Here is a 21,291-nt window from a genome sequence, read left to right as displayed (position 1 = left end):
GATATCCTCATGATTTTGTAACAATTCAGGTCCTCTTCATATTTGATTTATTTTAGCAGCAGGTTAAATGAGGGAAATATAACTTGCTCCATGATGTGTAATAAGCTAATACTAGTGAGAGAGAGAGTGAGTGGGGGAAAGCCTTAATAGGGTTCAACATTCACGCGAGTTTTCTGACCTTCTCATCACTACCCATGCACGTGGGATTTGAATGGGACTTTGCTCTGAGTTATATGTAAAGGTTTATACAGATCCCTACTTCCTAAAGCAAGAGGCTCTCCTGTCTGCTGTTGATGCTTATGCTTTATTTTGGAGAATGGTCATTTGATTCAAGCTCTGTGGTGACCCTGAGCATTGACTGGCATTTGAGTAGCGAGTGCGTGGGTTGTGGTTATGACTAATAACCCAAAGAGCGTTCTTGTTGTTACTGATGTAACAGGTCATTGGAAGCAGTGAAATTTCATGTTGATATGAAGGGCCAGCAATCTCTGCTGGCACTCTGTTCATGTGTGTTAATTCATGCTGCTGTGTGAATGTGTAAAATTTGGGTTAAATAGTCAAATGTGAGAGAAAATGAAGACTGCCTGCCTAGATTTGGTTTTTAGCCTGCATTTACAATGATAATATAAAGTACAGGGTGGGTTTTTGAGCTTGATCTCTGCAAGGCATCCTTGCAGGGGCTGAAAAGGACCTTCCAGGCCAACTAGTTCATTCTTCCTTTCTCAGGTCTCAAGTAAATTTAAAGCTGGAGTGATGCCAGAACTCACCTCCTGTTCAGGACCTGGTATGCCTGTGATGGAAGGTGAAATTGAAAGAAATTAATCTGCCCTCTTCCCCCTCCCCATGTCTGGCAATTGAATTTTGACCCAGGTGTGAATATGTAATTCATTTTCTTTTCAATGACTGTCAGTTGAATTTTAGGAAGTTTGTTATTTAATAGGTGTGATAGGATATCTTCAGATAAAGTCAAAGGAATAAGCCACTCCTTTCTGTTTCTGCACCCCTGAGGCCACATTCATTATAAACTCTGTCTACTGGGTCAGCCCAGCTCTAGTAGTTGAAACCTCAGGGTCTGTGCTTTGTTTCTCTGATGGCAGGGCTCAGCAAATAAGGGATAGGAAGCAGTGCAATCTGGCTGTTGGGCATCTTTTGTTACTGTGAGCCAGCCCTCATCAGGTCCTTTTGGGGAGCTGTCTCATAACAGGCTTCAGTGGAGAGTTAAAGGGTGCATGTATCTTGGGATGGGAGTAAAAATGTAAAAAGTCACAGATAATCCTACAATCCATTATCTTTTATTTCTTTCAGAAAACAGAATCTTTGACTTTCATACTACAGAGCTCACACAAGCCCTGGGAAAGTTTTGCGAGGGATGGAAGTCTAACTGCAGTGGCTTTTCTAAATTAAAATGTAACTGATATTGTGCCCTGTTCTGGGTTTTACAGGCTAGTGATCTGAACTTCCCTATATGGCAAATAGATTTAAATAACAATTAAGAGTTCTAAGACACCTAGATGAACATAATATGGGGGGTGGGAGGGTAAACCAGCATGGCTTTTCTAAGGGAGAACTGTGTCTCTGTAATCTGTTAGTGTTCAACACAATAAAGCATTTTCAGTTACGTTATTGGCTGAGCGAAATGAGACCTAACACAACTCTGGTATTGCCCTGTTTGTCTGAAGGTGATAATTTTTGGAGACCGTATGCAATCTGTTCCAGAACTTCAGGGAGTGTTCCTGGCATCAGTGGAAAGAATCTATTACTCTTTTTTGGTGGTGATCAGAAAACCAGAAAAGCCTGATTCCACTGAAAGCAGGTGTAGTTGTGATCTCAGCTGCATCTCAGCCAATCACACTGGGGAGGTGGGTGCTGAGAAAAGGGAGACTAGAGGAGTGTTTTTCAAACAGCGGGTTGCGACTCAGTATTGGGTTGCAGAATGTCAGGCACTGGGTCGCGGCAGCTCTGGTCAGCTCCGCCTACCGGGCCGTTAAAAGTCCCATTGGCAGTGCTGTCCGGCTAAGGCAGGCTAGTCCCTACCTGTTCTGATGCTGCGCTGCGCCCCGGAAGCGGCCAGCAGAGGGTCCAGCTCCTAGGCAGTGGGGGGGAATGGAGCTCCGCATGCTGCCCCTGCCCTGAGCACTGGCTCCACTTTCCCATTGGCTGGTTTCCGGCCAATGGGAGCTAGGGTGGGCAGTGCCTGCGGCGAGAGCTGCACAAAACCGCTTGCGTGCCTCCACCTAGGAGCTGGACCAGCTGCTGGCCGCTTCCGGGGTGCAGCGTGGTCCACGGTGCCAGGACAGGCAGGAAGCCTGCCTTAACACCCCCTCGGCACCACTGACTGGGAGCCGCCCGAGGTAACCCCGCACCCAGTACCCTGCTCTGAGCCCCCCCATACTGGAGCCTCTTCCTGTGCTCCAAACCCCTCATCTCAGGGCCCACCTCAGAGCCTACACCCAGAGCCCTGACCCCCTCTCACACTCCAACCCCCTGCCCCAGCCCAGAGCCCCTTCCCACACCCTGAGCCCCTTATTCCTGGACCCACCCCAGAGCCCTCACCCCCGCACCCAAACCCTCTGCCCCACCCATCACCCCCAGCTCTGTTGGGTCGTAGGCATCAACAATTTTCTTCAACTGGGTCTCCAGAAAAAAAGTTTGAAAACCACTGGAATAGAGGGAGCGGGGTGCCCAGCATTGGAGGGCTGGGAAGGTGCGACACAAGGTTGGGGTAGAGCTAGTTGGAGATTTTCCTATGGAATGTTTTCTGTCAGAAAATGCTGGTTCATCAAAATCAACCTGTTCTGTGGGTATATGCCGATTTCAACAGAACTTCACTTGAAATTATATAGGTTGGCTGATCCTGCCTGTCCTCCCTCCATCCATCTAACGTACCAGCCGGGACCTGTTGGTATGGGCCATGAGTTTGGCGTACAGAAGCAGTGAAGTGTATGAGTCTCTAGTTCGTTTAAATTTTCAAAAAGTGTTTGACAGAGTCCTGGGAAAATGGCTACTAAGGAAATTAAGTAGTCACAGGGTCAAAGTTAAGGGTCTGTTGTGAATTGACTAAGGAACAAAGAGTAGAAATAATTGATCAATTTTCAGGATGGAAAAAGGTTTGAGGGGCTACAAATATCCATGTTTAATATAGTTATCAATGATCTACAAAAAGCAGGAGAGGTGAGCAATGAGGTGGCAAAATTTGAAGAGGCCATAAAATTATTTAGAATAGCCAACAGTAGAGAAGGTCGAAGACCAAACTAGGCAGATTGGTGCACAAGGACAGATGAAATTCACTTGTGACAAATGCAAGTTAACATGCATTGGAAGGAATAATTTGTACTATCATGTTACTGGGTGCTAAATTAGCAGTAAGATCTCAGGCATTGTGGACAGCTCTTTAAAATCTTCTCTCTTTGTGTATTGGTGGTGGTTAAAAAGGGAACAGACTGTTACAGGGAATAAAGCATGTGATAGAAAACATTATAATCCCATCCCATTCTATTCTGTGCAAACCCATTTATTAACAAATCTATAGGATGCCCTCGCCTGAAATGTGTGTTCATCTTTGGTCACCCTAGCTTAAAAGAAAGCAGTAACAGGAGAAGAAAGGACCCAGAGACAGGTAGTAAACAAGATTCAAGGACTGTGGTATGAGGAAATATATTGAGAAGATGGACTGTTTTTAGGTCTTTTATCATTATTTTAAATACCTCATTATTAGGTGTATCATTACTTTAAATACCTCTACTGAGATAGAGGTATTTAAAATAATGCACGGTGCAAAGGAGATGCATCGGGCACTCCTAATCACCAATTCTTATAGGAGAGCAAAGTGTTATTCAAATTGACAATCAACATATTTAAAACCAATAAGAGGAAATGCTTCCTTTGCACAATGTGCAGTTATTGTGGAACTCACTGCCACAAGATATTAAATCCTGTGATTTTTTTTGGACTCAATAAAGTCATTTAATACATAAATAATGAAAACGTTTACAATCATAGAAATGTTGATCTGGAGGGGACCTTAAGAGGTCATCTAGTCAACTCCCCCATGCTGAGGCAGGATCAAGTATACTTAGTCCATCTCTGAAGGTGTATGTCTAACCTGTTCTTAAATACCTCCACTGTTGGTAGCCTGTTTCAATGCTTAACTGTACTTACCGTTGGAAAGTTTTCCTGACATCTAACCGAAATCTCTATTACTGCAAACTGAGCTGATTACTGCTTGCCCTACCTTCTGTTCATATAGAGGAGAGCTGATCACCATCCTCATTCTAACAGTCCGTAACGACTTTGAAGACTGTTATCATCTCTGCCTTCATTCTTCTTTTCTCTAGTCTAAACTTGCCTATTCTTTCAACCATTCCTCAAAGATCAGGTTTTCTAAATCTTTTATCATTTTTGTAGCTCTCCTTGGGACTCTTTCCAGTTTCTTGACTGCTTTCTTAAAATATGGTACCTAAAACTGGACAGAGTACTCCAGATGAGGCCTCACTAGTGTTGTGCAGAACAGAACAGTTACTTCCTGTATCTTGCATAGGATGCTCCTGATCATACACTACATTGAATTACATACAGTTACGTCAGACAGGAAAAAAATACAAGGGCTGTAAACTCTCATGACTGAAGGGCATAAGTCTAATGATGAAGGTTAGGAAGAAATTTCCTTTATGGGGAGCTTACTACATAAGTATCCATGATGGGGGTTTCTAGCTCCTTCCTAACTGGCCACTGTTGCTGACAGTATATGGAACTAGCAATATGTACCTTCATGTATGTAGAGCCCTACTGTAAACCAGGAGTGGCAGAAGGCCCCTAAAAGTTGGGGAGAGGCATTAGCACCTGAGCCACAGCCCTCCCCCATGCTGTCGCTTCCCCCGAGGCCCCCCCCCCACCTCTTCACCCACTCGCTCCTCTCCGTCCTTCCCCCCTGTTGCTTGCCCTTACGGCTGTTAAAAAGTAGGAGGGCATTGCCTCCTGGTCCCCTCTGCTGTAAACCCCTACAAACAGAGCGCTACTGAGTAATGAAACTTCTGTTGAGTTACTGAGAGAAGCAAGAGTTTCATCTTCTATAGGCCAGGCATGTCCCCTCCCTTCGTGGTCAGTGCTGCAACTGGTTTGTTTTGATTCCAGTTCTCTCTGTGTCCTGTACTTTGATTGATCACAAAGTATTCAGTGAACTGTGTTCCTTTTTCTTTGCTGCTGTTTTAAATTTGTAAGTGGTTATGTTGCACAGACCTTATAATAATCTCTCTATTAACCCTTTCCAGCCCACGACCTTCCCCAGAACAAGACCTCAGCTGCGGCGCAGACTGGCAGCCATTTGCAATGCCTCTCAGTCCACTGCACGGATGACATGGGCGAGTCGAAGGGCCGGACTGCGGTGCCGACATGGAGATCCCTGCACTCAGACATCTCCAACAGATTTGGGACTTTTGTGGCTGCTCTGACTTGAACAAAAGGACATTATTTTTTTTCTCTTTTTAATTTTAAAGGGCCGCTACTGCTAGGTGGACTATTTTTCTAGGTTGGTACCTGCTTAGTGGCATATGGACTGGAAAGGGTTAATTTAAAGTAAACCTCAATTTTTTAAATCTTCTGCCACAGTATGTTACCAGTGTTAACCCTTTTGCAGTTAGCACACTTTTGCTTAAGATTTTCCTGCTAGATCATTTCCCCCTTTATTCTGTAATCTTGGCATACATTTGTAGATGAGGCCTTTTCCTTTTTCATCTCAATGTATGTCCAAGTAGTGTGTGTCATAATGAGGCAAAAATACTTCTCCTTTTTCTTTCGTTTTTTCTTTTTTCCTTTTTTTCCCCCCTTGCTTTGTTCAATGCTTATTAAAATGGAAATCCTGAAGAATAGCAGTTCAGGAATAAATGCCGGTTGAAGTGAAATTGTCATCATAATATTATATATTGACACCAAGCTTTCAGTCAGTCACATACAAACCAAACAATTAATGCTCTATTAAGTATTCAGCCTGTGATTTTTGTCTTTCCTGAGATCATTTATTTTTTTGTTACCAAGAATACATTCAGCCTTCATCTCTTGCTGTTAAGTGGAAACAACTATTCAGTTTATTTGCTGACTTCAAGCCCAGATATAGAGTTATATGATGAACAATAGGGCTTGTAGCAGTGAAGTCTGGTTGACCAAACATGTTTAAAAAAAATTGAAACTGCCAATTAAAGCGTTTTAATCCCTTCTCCACCAAGGACCAAGGTTTGAGTGGAATTCCTCACACCCTTCTTCTATTACTGGGGAGTACAGACCACCTCCAGGACACAGCATATATCTAAAGTTCCCACATCTTTAATTTTCCTTCCAGAAGAAGGGAAGTTTAAGTACCACATTATCTCTGTAACTGTTGAAGCAGGGGCTTCTTTTAAGGAAAATCACATACCAAACCCCCGTTGTACTGTGCTTTTCCTGTGGAACAACTTCCTGGTTACATGAATGTAAGAAAACTCTGATTCCTTGACATGAGGAACTCCCCTGTGCTAGGCTAAATTTAAGTCAGCCATTCAGCTATTACTTAGGCCATGTGTACACTACCACTTATGTCGCTCAGATGTGTGGAAAAAGAACACACCCCTGGATGACATAAGTTTTGCCAGCATAAGTGACAGTGTGCACAGCGCTATGTTGGTGGGAGAACTTCCCTTGCAGACATCGTTACCGCTGCTCGTTGGGGATGGTTTAGTTCTGTTGACGGGAGAGCTCTCCACCGTCAGCATAGAGTAGCTATGTGGGAGATCTTACAGTGGCACAGATAAGGGTTGCTACCTTTCTAATTGCTGGTAACTGGACCCTTCTCTGCCTCTTCCCTGCCCAAGATACCTTCCCCCATTGCTCGCTGGATCATCTCCACCTCCCACCCCACCCACCAGCTAGGCTCCCTCTGCTCTGGGGCTGGAACGGGAGCTGCTGCAGCCTGACAAGAAGCCTGCCTGCAGGTAGGAGGCGGCCCTGGCTGAGCAGGGGCTTGCATGGGTTAATGACTCGGCGCCTCCCCATGGTAACTGGACTTTTGGTGTCTGGTCACTACATCTGACTGGATGCTGCCAGGTCCCTTTTCAGCCAGACTTTCCGGGTGAAAGCCAGGCACCTAGCAAACAGACACAGAAGTCGATCACTGGATTGCTGGTTGGCAACCCTAGTGCAGTTGCATCAGGACAGCTGTTCCACCGTAAGCTCTCTAGTGTAGACGTAGCCGCTTAAATTTACCCAGGGAGTCACAAGTTGGCCCTGAAGCAAAGGCGTCACTTTCTGGTTAAAGAAAAAGGCCCCTCAGAGTGCTGGTAACGTTTTTAGTATAGCTGCTTGTGCCATTACTCCAAGTGCCACCCTTTAATGTATGTCACTGAAAACGTTGAATGTGTGAGACCAGGCATTTTCAGGAGTGGAACCAAGCATGAAGCTGGGAAATTTGGTACATATCAGTACATACCGGTGGGTATCCTTTTCATTCTAGCCAGTTCCCACATTTGTGCACCTGTATGTCAGAGATTAGCGTTCTCTAAACTGCCAGGCTGCTGGTGCGGCCTAACTTGGATCCCATAATTCCTGTTGGTAAAGACAGTTTCTGTTTGCATTTGTGTCCTGTTTGAAGGACAGTATTATTAGATACATACAATAAAAGGAAACCATTCTTTCCTGCCCTTCACAGATAATACTCATCAGGGCAGAAAGCTGGAAACAAATGAGCTAAAAATGAAAAAATGATCGCACACTGGTGTGGTTTTACATTTGTGTAGCCTCTGCTTACAGTAAGACTAAACGGTCCCACCCTTGTTCAGACATGCTCAATCCAGTGGTGCTGGAACAGTTTTTATAGTGGGGGTGCTGAAGGTGAAAACCATATATTTGGGGTGTTGTTACTATTTCAAGACAGGGTGTGGCAGCACCTCTACTTCCAGCACCCTCCGCTCAGTCTCCTCCACTCCTCTGCGGTCAGTAAGAGCACTGGAGGATTAGATCATAGCTGTGAAATGCAGGACTGGTACGCCGTGATTATTTATCCCTCGTTTCGTGGATTGACAGTGTGCCCCTTTTTGAGAGCTGGTGTTTAGAGGACTGTCTTGAACTTGTCTTGGATGGTCGCATTGGGCCATTGGTTTTAAAACAGAGTTCTGTATCGACACCACTGGGGAGGGAATTGTGCTTAAAAACTCACGGTACAGTGTGGCCCTGAAATCTTTCAATTGTGCTGTTTCAAAACTCACAGCATTTTAAATAAAAAGAAAAGGAGTACTTGTGGCACCTTAATAAATTGGTTAGTCTCTAAGGTGCCACAAGTACTCCTTTTCTTTTTGCGAATACAGACTAACACGGCTGTTACTCTGAAACCTAACATTTTAAATGAAGTTACAGATGGTATTTAACTTGTCACACTCTCCCTGCTCTCTTATTTGGAACAAGCTCTCCTTGGCCTTATGTGGATTTATTTTCCTGCTGTGTCACTGCTCACTGACTTGACTTGGGTTAGTTTTTTTTAAACTAGGAAATTTATACGGGTCACTGAGTTTTAGTTGGTCTTCGTTTCAGAATTTTAAAAACATCCCTGATTTTGAGACGCTTTTAATCTTTTTTTTAAAAAAGATTGTTTTGATGCTGGAATGGTGACTGGAATATGGAGCTCACTTGTATTCCCGGGCCTAGAACAAAAAGGCATGACACTTGGCCGGATCCAGGTGAAAGGCTCAAATCTTCTGCCCTTCACCTGCTCTAAATAACATCGTCTGAGGGAATATATCTCCTGGTGTAACAATTGTTACCCAGACTCACTTTGGAGAACACGCCCCAACCCAAGAAAGCACAGTTTCTTAATCCCAGTTCAGCAGAGTACTTATGTGCTTAATTTTAAATGGAAGTAATTCCATCTCTCGTCATCCAAGCACTTAAGCATGTGCTTTCCCTGAGGCACGTGTTTCTCTTGTTAGCTTTCATGGAATTTAAACCAAGTTTTAAAAAAAATGAGTAGGAGAGGGGAGGAAACTTGGTTCTGTCTCTAGAGCTGCCCGTTTATTTATCAAACCTGTCTAGACAAGCTACAGGATCTGTTTAGCCTTTTTGGTAGCTTTGTTCCATCCACGTCTCCCTGACTTGTAAATGGCTTATTCTCACCTTAACTGAGGGACAGAATGCCAGCTGTCTAATTCTAATAGTAATTATTGAAGTGATACCAGTACGTTGCAATGGGATTTCAGGGCGTCTGTTTGCAAAATTCTGATGGAATAAGGTGTATGCAATTACCAACCAGGTCAATGTTTATTACTAAGATTTTATTACCTGTGATAAGTTTTCTGTCCAGCTTCTCCATTGATTTGATAAGTGCACTGATTTTTTTAAACATATACAAAATATCAGCAAAGCACTAGATTATCAAAAAGATTTAGTTTCTGGAATAATGATACTCGTCTTCATTTTAGGAATGCTTTGAGAGCTACGGATGAAAAATACTGAGAGAGCTAAAGTATCACTAGATCTCCATTTTACAGGTCAGGAAATGGAACGGGGGAAGGGGGGAGTGACTTGAGATGAGTCCCAGAGCTGGGACTGTAACACTGTTCTCCTGACTCCCTCCTAGTTCAGTGGCATACACATTGGCCTATCTGCTTCTTCAGTATAATTTTAAAACTACTGCCTTTGAGGACAGTCTAGTCCAATAAGTAATGAAATTCAATGAATTGCAAGTGCTGCGAAAATGACTGCATAAAGCCAAAAAAAAAAGTTTAAAGTGCATCTGCATATTTTAAAAGACTTCATGGTGGTGAAAACACGGCACTAAAAAGCCAGTAGTTTTATGGTAAATATGCATTTAACATGTGTACAAGCTTCATTTTGTATTGCAAACAGCAGCTTAAAATAATATGACTTCATACTGGTACTGCAGAGTCCACTTTGACCCGCCTGGCATTTTCAGTTGCTGTACACAGGCATGTAGTCTAGGCAGCAGTCTAAGCAGCATTTTAGAAATTAAATCTTTTAGTTCTTACCCCTCGAGGGTAAATTTCTCCCTGCACAGTGTTTGCTGACTTTTTTTGTGTGTGTTAAAAGAAATTTCATACTTACACTTCGAGTGTCAGCATAGTAGCATATTGAGCAAAATATTGTTTGTTTAAGTTATGGGGAATGATAATTCATCTTTGTCAAAAAAGAATGAATAGGCCTTATTTATTAAATGCTCTTTGGGAGTTTTCCCCAGGGCATGTTCTCATAGGGTTAATATTTCTCCGTCACTGTAGTTCAGTTGTTAGCTCATCAGTGACAGGAGTTTAGATTCATTTTCATTTAATTAAGGTGAATTTCAGCAAATGTGTAATGATTCCAGGATTAATGTGGTATGGTGGGTGGAAAAGAAATAAAAATGAAAATTTCGTCATCTATTTCGTTTAGCGAACTCCTTCGAATGCTGCATTTAGAGATGGCTGTTCTAAGGCTAGTTAACCTTTCCAACCAGGAAATCAGTTTGAAGGCTTTCTGGCACAACACTACGGCTAAATGTTCATTAACTCCTTAATGAAGAGCTGTGTAATATGACCACAAATCTATCTGCTGTAGAGCAAGTCATGTTTGCTCTAATAACTAAGAAGAAATAGAATTGGTAAATTTGATTTTTTTTTAAAGCTGCAGTGTATCCTTTTCTTGAATTCTAGATTCACAGCTGTTCAGTGGATGGGGTATAAGAGCTTAATCCATTGTTATAGAATTGTTTCTCCTTTATTGCTTAAGGCTAATGGAGGAAATAGTCTAATTTTGTCTTAGAATTTTTCTATTAAAATTGTTGGTTTGAGTCCATCCATTCATAGATTTTGACTGATGAAACTGCAGGCTGTGAATTCCGGCAGTTATAACTTTATCACTATTCACTACTCAAGAATATTACAGCTTTAAAACAGCCTTAAGCAAAAGGATGTTATTTCTTTGTACTAAATTTGGTTCATGGATAAGAAAAAAAAATAACACTGGTAATCCGTACTGCATAGCAAACTCTTCTGAAAAATGTTATTGCACATGTAAAATATGAAAATTTGACTCTGCTGTGTGTTAGGCAATCCTGTAATCTTTTTTTTCTCTCTTGTTAAATTCATTTCTTAAATGCTTGGTTGGAAGACTGTGACAATAGCTCATGAAATTGAGTGTTATTTTTCTTTCTTTTTTTAAATATGTAAAGTGCAGTCTTCTGTATTCATGCATATTGTATATATCTGTATATGTTTTACTGAGCAACTAAATAACAATAAATATGATGTTAATGGTGGCTATTGTATATTTTATACCATGTTTTAAAATTATTTGAATAAAGTCTTTCCTGAGATTCTTGGGAATAGTGAAATGATGCAGTTCAGACATTGTGAGAGTGAAATCTTTGCCCTGTTGAAGTCATTTGAAGTTTTGCCATTGACTTCATTGGAGCTAGGATTTCCCCCTGCCTGCCAGGTACCTCTTTGTTTTTTTAGGGTGAAACTTGCTCCCATGTGGAGGCAGGACTAGATGGTGCTGAGACCACGTGCTGCTCTCTGCACAGGGGTGAATTTCCTCCTTGGTGAGTCTTGCTACACTTGACAGAATGCACAGCAAGTTTCCTTCTGTTCACATACTAAAGTTCCCTTCTTTTATTCTTCAGCAAGATGTCAGTGCAAATAAATTCTTGTTACAGTTCCTTAGCCAAATCTTGTGCTTCTATTGCAATTCTAAGGATCTTTGATTCTTTTATATCTGACCTTTGTCATATTGGACATACAATTTAGCACAGGTTAGGGCTAAATTGGACGATTATATCTTGGGAAAGTGTTTTTAACCTTTATAATATCTTTCCTGATGTCTCAGGGAGTATTCTTTGGCTGGAGCACACTGACAAGCGTGGCACAGACTACTAAATCCACGGTAAAGGTGACTGGTACTGGAAAGAAATATACATTTTAGTAATATCGGGGTGATCAAGTCTTATCTTCCCTGTTTTCCAAGGGCTTCTTGGAGGGCCAGAGAACTGAAGTTCTCTGAGTCAGAGGAGCAGGCGTGTTGAATTTTTCACAAACTGAGCTTTTTCTCCCAAGTGTTTGTCAGGATTTTGAGTGAAATCGGTGGGAGCAAAAAGCAAGACAGACGAGAATTCTAAACATATGATCAAAATCTCTTCTCCTATCAGTTGTTCGGGTTTCAAACACTTTTATGCTACCATATTCCTATTAGTCTTCCAAAGAGTTCTTCAGCAAAAACGGAGAAGTGAATACCTGGTATTTTCTAATGTGGAAAATGAGAAAAAACCCAAGCAACCCCCATAAACGTATATTTGGGTGAGGAACAACTTTTTACATCTTTATACTTCTAGCAAAGCAACACCAAAAAAATGTGCAACCAAATTGTTTTTCATTTGGGAGTTCCTTTTAAGAGTGACATTTGGATGATGCTGGAGACAACTCTGCAATTTTCTCCAATTAACAGCTTAAAAACTCAGAATTGCACTTTTTGGTGAGCAAGTCTGACAGGAGGAACCAGCTATTGTGAGCTACTATGCCTATGTCTTACCAGCATCTCTTTATGCTTCATTAGGTAACTAGTAACTCAGACATAATGCATCTGAGTATCAGTATAACTAAACTACCAACATAGTGTGTCCCACAGAAGGCCCTGTATATTTTTCAAGGCCCTCTGTTGTTTTCTTTAAACCAAAGTCCTGCTGAAAATGCAAGAGCCTCAGCTCAAGTAGAATAGAAAAATCAAAAATTGTTTTGAGACCCTCTTTAAGCCAGTGTAGTGAGACTGCTTTACTTCCTTTTGAAATCTTGATTGAGTCACTAAATGGGTAAAGAACAGTGGATCATATATACATGTAATTTACCTGCAAAGATATGTGATCATCTCTCACTGAATTGCTTAGATCCAGGGATCAACAGGGAGGGGAATATTTTAATCTTGATCTGTGAAGACCTCACTATCTTTACAATACTGCATTGTTTTAAACTGGTAATAATGCTTTAAATAGTTTGTAACTCTGACCTCTTAAAAAATCTTGTTAGCTTTTATTTTTTGAAACCCTGTTGAGGTGTGAATTTTAATGGTCTTCATGATTCTATGGACTCATACTTCTTGCCATGAAAAGTACTGTTGAGTACAAGACTGGAGGTCCAGGGAAAACATGCAAAATGGTGAGATGAAAAGCACACCTTTTATTTTCATGGTTTTATTAAGATTTTCGTTAATGTGGTTTTAATTTTCTGGCTCATCTGCAATCTTGAGAGAGAACTCTAGGCAAAGTTCCTGGATTTTCTGAAGTTCTTTCCTTAAAGATGAAATGAACATAGGATGAAATACATCATCTTCTACTACCTACATCTTCTCCACAGAACCAGATTTAAAAGGTGGATCTGCGGAGCTGCTCGTGCTCCTTTTTTCTCTGAAGTCCTTGCTCCATATAGTCGTAGGTTCTAAGACCATCTGGGCTCGTCTGGGTGTGGGGTTTAATCCGCAGATTTTCAAGTTAATCTGCTTTGAAAAAATTTGTGTACGCATGAGGCAGTTCCTTGTAGTTCTGACTCTGTGTATATTGTGAATTCTGGAATCCTTTTTCAAGGTGAGCTAACTTGGTTGTGAAATGAGTTAGTTTGGTCTATTGTTCGTGGGTACTCCATGCTGCTGCACACTGCGTTGGCAGTCATCCAACAGCTATCCCACGCTGCTTTGCAGGTGACTGTTACAGACCTGTCTGTTTATCTGGCTGACCTCCACTGCTCTGGGGTCAAGTTGACTGGGTGGCCTCTCCCCATTTATAAGCTGGTGCATGCCCAGGTTTTTTTCAGTTGCCCCTAGGTTCCACTTTCTAGCAATACCTGCAATAATATTCCAGAGGCCCTACAACATGCGTTAAGCAGCCAGCTGGTGCTTTGCTGGCACCCTGGATCTCTACCATCTGGGAAGAAGTCTCAGTGTAGGAAGCTCTTGAGATCAGTTAAAGGGCTTTTTGTGGATAGTGCTAGGCAGATGTCTGCCATGCTCACAATGCTGAACACTAAGGAGATCTCCTAGATCCGAGTGTTCAGATCTTCTGAACACCCCCTCCTGCCCAAGAGAGCTTGAAGAGCTTGCTTCTTGCTTTTCCCACTCTCTCTAAGGAGGAGCAGCAAGAGTTTCCTCAGGATGAGCACCAAGAGACCAGTGAAGAGATCTCCCAGGAAAGCCAGGTTCTATTTGGGGACTTACGATCCTGATGCCAGTCAGGCAGAAGGCAAGTCTGATTCCCAGGCAGCAACCCAGACCAGGACTGAGGAGGCAGATCGTATAGCATGAACCTTGGCATGTTTTTATTTACTAGTTGAGTTTAACTTCTTATTGCACTGCACTGCTAGCTTCTCTTCTGGGTGCCGTATGGCCACAGGCAGTGCAGTCGGATGTGAGTCAGAAGCATTTCCAAGTCTGAGGTCCCTGCCTCCATCCATCAGCCCATGCTATCTGTTTGCCGCTCTCCTCCCCTGGACATCTTTCCAAATTGCGGCTACTGCAGTTGGGCAAGTGGCCTCCATCTCACTCTAAAGCCCCCGGCCACTGGTTGTTTTCAAGCCCAAACCGCAAAAGTAGGTGGGCCATCCTTCTGGTTTCAAGCCGAACGGTTCGTTTTTTGTACAGTTTATCCCATCCGATACTGACAAAATGGGATGTGGTTTTGTCAGTACAATGCATGGAGGGCACCATTCTGCCAAGTGCTCTGCTCTGCCTGGACACTGTCACCTCAAGGCCAGGCTGGCGAGGGCAGGACCGCATGCTCTGCAGAAGGGTGTCCTGCATGCAGCATGATCTCACATGCATGGGTCATGCCTGCAGGCAGTTGGGCCACACAGGCAGGGGCAGGAACAACCAAGGGGCTGTTGTCCTGTATTCTGGGGATGTCAGTGCCCACCCTACCCAGAAGGCACATGCCTGTATACCTATTTTCCTTTCCTCAACCCTCAGCTGTCCTTCCCAGTGAGCAGCCATCCCCCCAGTTTAGCCCACAACTCCCTTCAACTCTTGCAGCACTTCTGGGGAGACCATCTTGGGGGATGACTTCACAGCATATCTCGCTGGTCTGCCTTTTACCTTTTTGAGTAAGGCCATTCTCAGCCTCCTAGTCGCCTGCCTTACTGTAATGGCACCTAGAGCCAGGAGAGTCTAAAGGGGATGCAGAGAGGATTACGTCCAGCTCACCCCAGATTCACTCAGCTACCCCTCAGACACCGTATAGGCACCTCCAAGCAAACCTGCAATGCCAGACTAGGAACTTAATTCCCAACTGTTTCCCCTCCTCAGCCTCCAACACACAACAGCCGTGTCATCTGGCACGTACTACATGGTCAGAAATCCCAGTGCACACACCAGTGATCATCTCCAAGGTTCCCCCAAGACTGGGAAGTTTCTCAGGGAGGTAAAGCCAGAAATACTTTTTAAAAAATTGCTATGGAAGCCTCCCTGCAATATAAACAACAACCACTTGTCATTTTTCAAAATACCCCAGCAGTTATGGCGCTTGCACTGGTCAGGCCCTTAAGGAGATGGCCCTTCTCCACAGCCGAGCATCTGGGACACCTGAAGGGGAGAAAATGGAAAACTGAGGATGAAATGTTCATGGCCATTGTTACAGAGTGCCAACTCCCCCACTCCTCCAAAAATAATACGGAGAGGTGCAGGGAGTATCAGGGGAAATCTGAGGAGGAGCTTTCTAGGGAGATTGTTGTGGGGGCTGAGGACAGCATGGCGGTTGCCAGGGACTCACTGTTGCCATGGTCAAAGACAATATGGAAAAAGACCGGGAGTTACGGAGACAACTCCCTGAGGCAATGTAAAGTCAAAATGCCCTGCTGCAGCGCAGTACTGCAAACCAGCACCCAGCCTTGTTCTGCAGCCTCTGGACAACTCAGGCTCCTGGGAACAACTCCTCTCCTTGCAGTACCCTTGCAGCGGTGCACTCGGAGACCACTCTCCCCTCCCAGACCCCAACTCAGGGAACTGCGAACAGTGAGAGCTGACACCCCAGCTCTTTGGAGCCAGCTACCGCCCTTGTAACTTTGAGCCTCGACGCTCCACACCAGTAGTCCCATGAACCAGAAGAGACGGAGCCAAGACACATTCTCACCTGGTTTTGTGCCATTTACGGCACTGTTGAACTTCGCTGTTTTGTTTCAAGGCTGGTTTAATTTGAGGCTCCATATAGTTTAATATATTGTGTCATAATTCAAAGCCATTTCTTCATTTTTGTTTCAGTTGAAGGTCCATTTCTGGTTGTTACATTATAGTGTTTAATAAAAACCTTTTAAAATTTCATTCTTAAGGAGTCAACAGTTCATTTTACGCAGAAATAATTGTTTGTGCTAATTCATGAGATTTTACAAACACAGGTAGGCAAAGACTTGCTGCAATAGGGGTGGCCATAACATTACACTTTCGCCGCCAAGAATGCCTGAACTACACAAAAATCTTGCAACCCCCAGGTTAACAACTGGATGGACAGCTGCACAGTTTCAGGCCTGAGACTCGAAATAAGAGCAATAGGCACCCTGGACAATATAGCCTGACTCTTTGCATTTTGGGTTGATTGCCTTGCTGCCTGCTCAAACTGCTGAGCAAGTCTCCGCACTACATCCTCCCACCCCTCACTAAGACTTTCTCCCTTAGTCTCACAAATATCGTGCAAAATACAACATGCTGCTATAATCTGCGATTCCCCCCCCCCCCCATTACTTCCAAGCTAGCCTATAAACAGCACCTTGTCCCTTTTCAAATGGGCAAATGCACTCTGCTGTCACTGCGCAGCTACTGAGGTGGTGGTTCCTTTCTTCTATCCAAACAGCCTGTGAATGGCTTCATTAGCCAGGGAAGCAGAGGATCTGCCAGGTCTCCCAGGAGAACTGGACTGATGTCCATGCCATTAATGGCCATAGTATTCCTGGGGGAAGACAGCCCTTTCTTCATTAATTTGGATACAGTTGAATGTCCAAAGATCCTAGCATCAGCTATTGTTCCAGACCACCCAAAATGCGGGTCTGTAATCCTGCCACAGTGGTCAACCAGTCCTTGGAGCACCATGGAGAAATACCTCATTCTGAGCCCTGATTGGAGGAGGGAGGCAAATAATAGGCCCATCGGTCCCATCAATTGCCCCAGCACTGTTTGTGAATCCTGTGGGTGCAGTGTCACCAATAACCTGGACATTACCAAGCTTTATAATGCAGTGCATCAGTAGCTTTCCTGTGGCATCACACCTCTGCATGCCAATGGCCCTAGTGGTCAATCTCCACACACTTATTTGATTTGCTATGGACCTGTAGCGTTTGGGGGTGGCAATTGCAACCTGTTTGTCCACGGGTTTAGGGCACCACATGCTGGTATGCAGCCCCTCATGGGGATAGGGCACTGCATGCCTCTGTAGTTCTGGGGTTCAGCACATATTTCTGAAAAGGTTGCTTTCTGCATGCTGAAATGGTTTTGCCACTGCCGGTCATCCCAGTGTGCAGAACAATCCATTCCCATGTATCTGTGCTGGTTTCTGGGGCCCGGAAACAAGTCCCTCTGCTTGCTCTGACGCTTTATCTTGCTCAGGGTCTTCTGCTTCTTCCATCTCCTGGTGCTGCTGTTGCTGAAGACCCTGCTGCTGCTGGAGCCACATCATCTGCGTAGTGGGGCAGCAGGTGAAGCCCCAAGATGAATTCCTCCACCTCTGAGTGCTGAGATACAGGCCGAGCAGCTGCCCTGCCTGTGAGGCTGCCGGCATAGCGGCACGGAGTCCAGGCTGGCTGACAGCGGCTAGAAAATGGTGCTGGCTTGCCCAGAAAGGAAGCATGAGGTGGAGATAGATGACTTGTGGGATTTTGAGCGAGCTTTGCTTCATCTTCTGCAAAGCATGGGAAGAAAAATCCCAGCAGCAAAGCCAGGGAGCACGGGGTGTCCTCAGAGAACGCCATGCCTTCAGTTTGCAGCAAGCTGCTGCTGTGGGCGCCCCATGGTACCCGTGGGCAGAGGGTGTTACCTGATGCACAGCGAAAAGCTGCAGATTAACCCCCTCCCGCTATGTAGACCAGCCCCAAGGGTTTTCTACTGCTGCCCATCACCACAGTATCTGGGCGCCTGCCATGTAAAATCAGCAGGAATAGCCAAGACCCTCGTGGGGTTTGGGGAGCGTGGCCCCTCTGTCTTCGACGGGGCAGATCAGATCTGTTAGAGTGGCAGCATTTCTGCATCTCTCTGAGAGACCCTAGTTTTTCAACTGCATCTAAAAATCCATAACTTCAAGCGATGGTCACTGATTTCTTCAAGGTCCCTGAGCTAGTCCTTTTAAAGCTATTTGCTAGAGTTCTGCATGGAGGGAGAGACGACCCAGTTAACACCAGCCTAGGTCACTCCCTGTGTGTTTCATTCAGGTCAGCTGAGGAAAAGCAGAGTCTCATTAAAATCAGAGGCTGTAGCTTAAATGTAGTTTCCCTGAGTGAGTACGTTACAGCAGAATTCTAGCCCATGGCGCTCTCCAGAACAATTCAAGATGGATCCCCCATAGCAGAGCTCTGTAAGCATTAATACATCCTTTTTTAGTCACTGGATTAGGGTTGCATACATTTGTGGGCTGTTTAATGTGGGCTGATTTAACTGGTCTCTGTGTAATAGTTTCATTTTTTATTGGTACCTATATTGGAATCAGACTGTTTCTCTTGTCGCTATTTCCTAGGTTGCTACAGCTGTTTGTGCCTGGTGGCTGGCTGTGATTCTGTGGCAAGGGCCTATTGAAAATAAACCGTTTGTTTTGTAGCTGGAAGATTCCAGCTTTCCTCATTTCATATCGGTAGCTTCGAGCTCCTTTCCAGTCCTCTGTTTCTGGGAAAGATGTCTGCATGATGGCACCTTATTGCCACCTGGCTCGTTCCTACTTTGCCAGTCCTATGGCTCTTTGAGAGAGAGTGGTTTGGTTTTTAACATTGGCTACCTCAGTCTGCACCCTACCATCTCTGTCTTTGGGATTCGCAATGGCTTTCATCCAAAAAGGGGCGTCTCTTGATTTTTACTGGGTCTCTTTACTACTTTTATTACTGGGGGCCTGGAGCTCATATGAAGAAAGTTGACGTCTTTACAGCTCCATCTAGTACTGTCTCTGTATGGCCCTCGGTGAGTTTGTCTGGCTAGGCAATGAATACAAAGAGGACTTTGCCAAGAGGCGTGATTCAGGGTGCCATTGGCTCCATCGCAGCCTGTTTCATTTATTTTTTTCCTCTTTTTTTGGTAAATGCTCTTTATTAGCTTTGTTTCATGGTAAGTAATCCAGATTCATGTAACTCCTCTAGCAGGCCCATGCAATGGCTGCTGCATGACAGCTTAGAATTGCTTGTATGCAAAGAGAAAAGGAGTACTTGTGGCACCTTAGAGACTAACCAATTTATTTGAGCATAAGCTTTCGTGAGCTACAGCTCACTTCATCGGATGCATTCAGTGGAAAATACAGTGTGGAGATTTATATACATAGAGAACATAAAACAATGGGTGTTACCATACGCACTGTAACCAGAGCGATCACTTAAGGTGAGCTATTACCGGCGGGGGGGAGACCTTTTGTAGTGATAATCAAGATGGGCCATTTCCAGCAGTTGACAAGAATGTCTGAGGAACGGTGGGGGGGGAATAAACATGGGGAAATAGTTTTACTTTGTGTAATGACCCATCCACTCCCAGTCTCTATTCAAGCCTAAGTTAATTGTATCCAGTTTGCAAATTAATTCCAATTCAGCAGTCTCTCGTTGGAGTCTGTTTTTGAAGTTTTTTTGTTGAAGAATTGCCACTTTTAGGTCTAAAAAGAAAAGGAGTACTTGTGGCACCTTAGAGACTAACCAATTTATTTGAGCATAAGCTTTCGTGAGCTACAGCTCACTTCCTTTTCTTTTTGCGAATACAGACTAACACGGCTGTTACTCTGAAACCTGTCACTTTTAGGTCTGTAATCGAGTGACCAGAGAGATTGAAGTGTTCTCCGATTGGTTTTTGAATGTTATAATTCTTGACGTCTGATGTGTGTCCATTTATTCTTTTACGTAGAGACTGTCCAGTTTGACCAATGTACACGGCAGAGGGGCATTGCTGGCACATGATGGCATATATCACGTTGGTAGATGTGCAGGTGAACGAGCCTCTGATAGTGTGGCTGATGTGATTAGTCCCTATGATGGTGTTCCCTGAATAGATATGTGGTTACAGTGTGTATGGTAACACCCAATGTTTCATGTTCTCTATGTATATAACTCTCCCCACTGTATTTTCCACTGAATGCATCCGATGAAGTGAGCTGTAGCTCACGAAAGCTTATGCTCAAATAAATTCGTTAGTCTCTAAGGTGCCACAAGTACTCCTTTTCTTTTTGCAAATACAGACTAACACGGCTGCTATTCTGAAACTTGTATCCAAAGGTTTCTCTTTATTGGTACCAAATATGAACTCTCAACAGCTGCTCCTCTGGCTTTAGTTGTTAATGGTGATCATCTCCTTCCTGTTTCTGGTCTGAGAAGCTGGGAGTTGCTTTTCATCCTGTGGCAAAGTTAACAGTTGAAAATAAGCTGACGGGATCTCTGTGATTGGCTAGGCTTTATGGTGGATTTACAGGCAGCTTTTGATAGATTCAAGATTTCTGCAGTCATTGCTGTGCTTAGCTAGCTCCCTGGACATTTGGAGTCCATGGGCACTAGTTTCCCGTTTGTACTGGAATTTAATGAAGAAATCGTATCCCTATTTAGGGAAAAACCCATAGTTGGTTCTAGAGCTTTTGTCAGTCTGACCTCCTGCTTATTGCTCCCACTGTTTTAGATTCTGTGCTGAGGTTTGAAAGCTGGCTGTAGACTCGCCTGTTTTCCCAAGCCATTTAATGGATGTAATTCTTGTAATTATGTCCTTTTTGAATTGTTTTCTTCACAACGCTTTGGAATGCTTGTCACAAGGGCCTCTCTAAACATGTGTTGTACACACAAAACTCAGAGATCCATCCATATCCCAGTTGGATCCACTGCAGAGCATCTGCGGGGCCCGCAGCAGTCACCTGATGATACACTAATAGCCTGTAAAACTTGTAGCTCTGTGTGTGTGTGCGGACACACACTCAACATACGTGCTTCTTAGAGGAGGCTATTGTGAATGTGGCAAACTTTTAGTATTGTTCAAGTTATTTTGGGGTAGTAGGCGTTTAGGTCTGATCTCTTAGGGGACCCTCATGTCTGAGAGTCTGTGGCCTTTTGAAACATGCACATCTTACCCAGCACAGCAGAAGGAAAACAGATGATCCTAATACTG

The 21,291-nt window shown here is 43.9% G+C and overlaps 1 protein-coding gene across 4 annotated transcripts in view; it reads left to right on the top strand.

Moving 5' to 3' along the window:
* The window catches only part of MN1 (MN1 proto-oncogene, transcriptional regulator), a 193,707-nt gene that overhangs the window by 38,721 nt on the left and 133,695 nt on the right, over positions 1-21,291 (top strand). The window contains exons 3-4 of one of the 4 annotated variants that reach the window (XR_012155000.2): positions 727-802; positions 5,268-5,280. The exons of 1 other annotated variant lie outside the window; for it this stretch is intronic. Coding sequence is in view for 1 of the 3 variants with exons in the window: in XM_073312322.2 (XP_073168423.2) it covers positions 5,268-5,452 (185 nt within the window). In the remaining 2 variants the exon portion in view is untranslated. Of the gene's footprint in view, positions 1-726; positions 803-1,305; positions 1,935-5,267; positions 11,286-21,291 lie in introns of those variants that run through there. 2 more of the 4 variants (XR_012154999.2, XM_073312322.2) reach the window with 2 other exon arrangements.

This window comes from Lepidochelys kempii, chromosome 15, assembly GCF_965140285.1.
Source record: "Lepidochelys kempii isolate rLepKem1 chromosome 15, rLepKem1.hap1, whole genome shotgun sequence".
Lineage (NCBI taxonomy): Eukaryota > Metazoa > Chordata > Testudines > Cheloniidae > Lepidochelys > Lepidochelys kempii.
The sequence above is the reverse complement of the archived record's forward strand: the minus strand, read 5'-3'. Positions and strand labels throughout refer to the sequence as shown.